Below are 5869 nucleotides of genomic sequence, written 5' to 3'. Positions count from 1 at the left end.
TTGGGCTTTAATATCACAGAACTACCCTGAAATGGGTTGATAAAATGCCTATACAGCATTATACACATATATTTCACATTAAAGATTTGACCCCATTGTTGAGAAATCTATGGTTGACAACTATATGTGCAGTTCCTCTAAGAAACATTGCAGCATTTGTAGTCCATCTCTCCTTTAAACTCCACCTTATTTTAGTTTTACTTACTATCGAGTTCTCTTCAGACCCGTTTATATTTCTTTTGTCTGATCATCTTCTTCGAGTTTCCTGATTTCACTTTTTAAACAATTTATAGTTTCACGACTTGCTTTTAATCTCTCCCTAAGCTCTGCAATTTCAAAGCTTGTTTTTTTTTTTTTTTCCGCAGCTTCTAATTTTTCTCTGGTTTTCACTTCAAGTTCTGCAAATTCTCTTTCATGCTTATAGGATCCTAAGGTAAGCTGACGAGATGTTAATAATTGTTGTATCATCGCTGTTGTGTCTTGAAATATCATTTCATCATAGAGCTCTGAAACCACTGTCTTTTTTCCCAGCATTGCATTGGTGTCTGATTGAAATAGCTTTAATAAATGAAATAGTGTTACAGGTCTTTCATTAGGATCAATGAAAAATATTTTGATGACTATTTCGAATTCACCCCAGCCTGCTTCAGTAATTTCATATGGAGGCTTAGTAACAACTCTTAAAGGACTGCCATAGCTTTCATGTAATTTAAATTGGATTTTCTTCACATATGCTGACATATCCTCATTTCGATATGGTTTTACATATGCTGTCCACTGATGGGTGTGCCCATCCTCTTCTCTTTTCTTTCCAAAATATCGAGCAACATTACCATAAATGATTGGTTTAACGGTAGTAACCCCCTTCACTCTCCCGCCGGATTCAGGCCCAGATTCTGCCATTCTCTTGAACATATTGTCCTACGGAAGAAGCCGGCGCCACCAGGGAAAGAGACCGGGGCCGGCGGACTCGCCACTCCGCTCAGAGGCCCCGCACCTCCCACGCGGTACCAGGAGCAGGGTTTCTAGCCGAGGGAGGACGGGTCAGCAGGACTCTGGGTGCTGAGGGATCACCAACGCCTCACCGCGGCGGGCGTCGCGGAGAGGAGAGCGGTGGAAAGCGGGACCTTTTTATTAGTTCTTCACTTTCAGGTTCATTCACTAAATTCCAGTCTACACAGGGTCTTTGGGGAGGTGGAAATGTGTGGGTAGCTTCCCTTGCCCACTGAATTTGTGCCCATGCTTCATCCCCAGAGTTGACATAGTGGAGAATCTTAGGGCTCATGACCCCCCTCCACCCCATCAGTGACAAAGTGCCCCAGAGCCTCCACCCTCACCTCCCTTTTCTCCCTTGGGTGCTCTCCCAGCAGTTCTTTGCCCCTTCAGGATTCTTTGCTCCTCTCCCAAATCCTTGCTCTGGTGGCTCTGTCTTATTCTCCGTCAGGGCCATGTGCCTGCTGAGTGGGCCCAGGAGGTGTTGTAGGAGAGTAAGGGGCTTCTGCTCTACTGGCAGGAGAGAGACAAAAGCCCTCTGAGTGAGTGATCTAAAAGCCAACCAGACTGTTTACATTGTGAAAACTTCTGCTGGCAATTTTCTGTACCTATTTCTACTAAAAAAGTTTCTCTATTTTTTGTTTTGAGAGTACACGAAAGTATTTTACTTTCTTACATTTATAAGGTGTCAGCTTCCAGGAAAGGGAAGAAAACTGATCATTCCACCACTATAATGGCATAGAAGCTTGTTCACTCTACACACACTCTCATGGAGCTTGTCATATGCTCCTTCCTCAATCTCGGTTTACGACTCTAAAACCTCAGTTTTAGAGGATTACGACTCTAAAACCTCAGCATGGATTTTTGGCACAAGAAAGATGAAAGTTTCTGTGTCTCTCTGGCCTTACTGTACCTGCCCATAAAGTAAAAGATTCAGTGCCATGGGGGCTTCTTGCATTCTCAGATTAATCTGGCATCACTGGGCTTGCAATTCCTCAAGACAACAACTGGAGGGTGCTCAGTAGTGACCGCCTCTTTAGATAGAGCTTGTTTCTCCCCAGTTACCCACAGTCCCCACCACTCCCTATGTATTACACCAGGCCTGTGTTATTTGTCTACAATTTCATTAAGCCCTGTGTCCACATTTGAGCTTCCAAGATATATCAATCCTTTAACTAAATTTTGTATCTCATTAGCCTTTTGACCTTCAGAACTGGAACCAATTATTCCCCACCCACTTTGGACATCTATTGCTAGAAATACTGTATTACTGATCCAATATCAAATTCATGCTTTTGAGTCTCAGCACTTTCCGAGGTGGAGTGACCAAGGACCCACTAGGTCCCAGATGGGAGTGCAGTGATGAATCTAACATCTTAAATGAAGCTGTAGAGGAAAAAAAAAACCACATTTCTTTCCTACTCCATGTTCCAGCCTGTTTGATTCTTTCATGGGTCAAAGACTGCCACTCTAGCGGCACACCTGGGCCAGTGCCACGGGCTGGCTTCCTAAGCTTCATTGTGCCATCTGCTCCGAGGTCTGCCATTTCCCCAGGTCACTACCGCTGAATGGTATGCAGGTCTCCACTTGCCTGGAACCTGCCGTTTTTCTCCTTCCCAGTCTCAGAGAAAGCATCCCTCCCTCTCTCCTTACCCTGAAAGACACTCATGTGCCTCAGTACTTGTGGGGCGCTAAGCATCATCCCTGAGTATCTTCCGGCAGTGTCTCCTTTCTATCCGATACAAATCTCTGAAATGAAAAGATATATATATATAAATACTAATAACCTAGTTGGCTACCTGAAACAAAAGGAGAGATCAGAACATGCACAAATCAAGATATCGATAAGAAGACCACCTAAGAAGCCTAATCGTTTGGGGCTTGTCTGCAACTTGTCATCCCATGATCATTCCTTGGTTCTAGGCTATGTGGTGGGGTGATGCTGTAGTGGGTAATGTGCACATTTGGCTCATGCTCTGATACAGAGATTTGAAGAGACAAGAGTGTGTTTATTTTGTTGCTGTCTGCTTTAGGAAATCAAGGACTGTGGACTGATTGTGTCTCCTGCCATCCCTGAGAATTTTTCTCACTAAACTGGTATTATTCTGGGAGGTGGATCTAAAGGTTTAGAAAAATACTCTGTATGGGAAATGTCATATGATATTTCATAATTAGAACAAGTTTCAGAAGAGAGCAAGGGTAGTTCCACTTTAGGATAATATAGTAGTTAGAATATGAGTGGGGGAATTTTCTCATTGCCAATTGATTAGCTTTTTCGGGGGGAAATATCTGGGAATGTTCTCCTCCCAAGGTAAGTAATAGACCATGACCCCACCTACAGTACAATTTCCTATTGGCCCTCTCAGCATACCCCGCCCACACAGGCTCATGAACACACACGCACACACATGCACACATGCACCACCAGTTATGTGAACGTGTTCATGGATTTGAGCATACATGTGTTCTCTCTGCTGGACAGAAATGTAGAAAGTCAGCATGAAGGATAGCAAATGCAAATGGAAGAACTGTACATTTCGAGACGATACGATGTGCAATTTGCAGTGTAAGCTGGCAGGAACCGGGTCTTCACTATAGGTGAGTTATTTTCAGTAGTGTCATTCCTTGGTAGCTATAGCTCCTTCTAATCGTGACTTCATTGGACAATTTTGCCCTGACAAAATTGTCAGGCCTTGCTCAGGTGGACAGAGTCTATGAGGTGCTATTTGGACATTCGAAAGTCAATAAGAGTGAGAGACACTAGGCTTGTCCCCAACTAATTCGCTGGCCTCAGGAGACTTCCCATGCATTTGAGAGCTTCCATATAATCCAAGAGGGTAGGGACCTTGTGAGCCTAAGCACTAATTTTCTAGTAGCATTACAAGGTCTGGCAGATGGCAGGCTCTCAGCAAATGTTTCTTGGGAAATGACCAAAATGAGTGAGAACTGAACATGCCTGGTCACCCACTTTTAATGATGAGGTGGAAAGAATTTGCAAGGAATTGCGGGTGAGTCCAGGCTGGGTAGGAATCCAAGTTCTTCTACTCTCACGGGCAAGGTACTTATTCTTTCCGATCTTGAATTTCTGCTACTCTTAGGAATATGGTAAGGATTAAGTAAGTATTCAATTCTCCAAGTACCTAGTGTAACGTCTTCAGAGGATATATGTAGAATGTTAAATGAATCACGTTTGTCATATGATTTTCATGATTGAAGCCAAGTTCTTAATTAATTACCCATAAGTATATAACCTAAGAGAACATTTAATAATTACTATGACGTTTTAGGTATCATGATAGAAGTCGTGATAAAACATGCTGAATATTCTAGTAATGATTATAAGTAATAATAGCAACAATACTACTGTTGCTGCTATCATCTACTGTCATCTACTGTTTACAAACCACTTAACGTGTTTGTACCATGCTAAGGACTTCTTACGGGTTATTTCGTTTCAACTATACAGCAGCTCTATGGAGGTACAATTATATTTTTTTCTTCAGATAAGAAAAATGAGAGGCGGATGGATTAGATAGCTGCACAATCATGCACCTGATAGGTGACAAATCAGAGCTCAAACTCAAGGCTGCCCTAGAGCCCATCCCAAGTTCCCAAATTTTTGTTGCCTTTTAGAAAAGTTATAATTCTACATTCTAACTCATATTCATAGATCAAAAAAAATTCTGAACTCAATGAAACCACTTATACACACATCGTTTTAAGTTTTATTTATACTTCTTAGTTCAAGAATTACACACTAGCCAACATTATTATATATTTACATGCTGAAAGTGGCTGTAATGTTTAAATCCAAGAAAATAATTCTTATGTGCTACTCATTTATAATCCTCATTTGTTACTATCTCATGTATCCCAGAGATTGTAGTAATCCTGTTTTTTAGAAAGACATGAAAATAAATGCAATGATATCCACTTGTGTTTTGCATTTTCTAGCCGTTGGAAAATGTGCATTATGTGCATATTAAGAAAGGCTACAAGGTAATTAGTAAGGCTGATAATCACTACATTGTGAAGAAACTAGAATATCACTTTTTATAAAAGGACAATTCAGAACTGTGCAGGGACAATATTCATAACAGAACTATTTAAACACCCATGCAAATAAAAACTTTAAAATGTTATGGAATTTAAATTATTTTCAACTTTGAATTAATATGTTTAAAATGAACACTGAACTCAAATTATTGAACTAAAAAGAGAAAGATACAAGCTGATGAAACTGTCAACTTGCTTCAGATGGTGCCAGGACACACATATGGGCATCAGAATAATGACGTGTGACAGGAAAGAGACATTTGGTTTTAAAGTTAAAAAAACACAAAGATTTGTTCTTCAGTGTGGATCGCATTTACCTTTTTCACAAAACAAATTCTCGAAGCAAATTAAAACCCGATGTCAGCGTTTTGCATTCATCTATGGATTTACAGAAATGTTTTACTTCAATTTGCAAATAACTAATAGATATTTAAGTGTTTTTTTTTCTTAAATGACTTCTTTAGTGTGGTGTCTTAATTAGCATTCTGTTGGCTCCTTACTACTTTTTACAATGTTCCTAGTGTATTTGGAAAATATTTTTTAAACCTTTGGTGTGAAGCAGTGTCTTTTTTTCCCATTTTCCCTCATTTTTTCTTTTTCCTTTCTTTTTTTTTTTTAATAATTCTGGAGTCTTTGGTTAAAAGGAACAATACCACCTAAGGACAAAATGCTATTATTAAAAAAAAGGTCTTCTCTATGTATTATGTGTAACACATTTCTGGAGCAGGTATGAATAAAAAGCATTTTTATTTCCTGAAGTGCCATCAATATAAACCTTTACTCTTTGAAAATTGAGATTTAAGTTATGATCTTTGATTTC

At 39.9% G+C, this 5869-nt stretch overlaps 1 protein-coding gene across 2 annotated transcripts; it reads right to left on the bottom strand.

Moving 5' to 3' along the window:
• Positions 1 to 228: 228 nt before the first annotated feature.
• On the bottom strand, positions 229 to 915 carry LOC116751993 (YEATS domain-containing protein 4-like). Of its 2 annotated transcripts, XM_032628521.1 has the most exons (2): positions 740 to 915; positions 229 to 586 (listed from the first exon to the last, which is right to left on the bottom strand). In XM_032628521.1, exons 1-2 carry the CDS (start codon positions 913 to 915, stop codon positions 229 to 231), a joined length of 534 nt encoding a protein of 177 aa, XP_032484412.1. The 2 variants fall into 2 exon arrangements, with proteins under 2 accessions (XP_032484412.1, XP_032484411.1); XM_032628520.1 differs by having other exon boundaries at positions 229 to 915.
• Positions 916 to 5869: the final 4954 nt, after the last annotated feature.

The sequence above is a fragment of the Phocoena sinus genome, chromosome 3 (assembly GCF_008692025.1).
Source record: "Phocoena sinus isolate mPhoSin1 chromosome 3, mPhoSin1.pri, whole genome shotgun sequence".
NCBI classification, from domain to species: Eukaryota; Metazoa; Chordata; class Mammalia; order Artiodactyla; family Phocoenidae; genus Phocoena; species Phocoena sinus.
The sequence above is the reverse complement of the archived record's forward strand: the minus strand, read 5'-3'. Positions and strand labels throughout refer to the sequence as shown.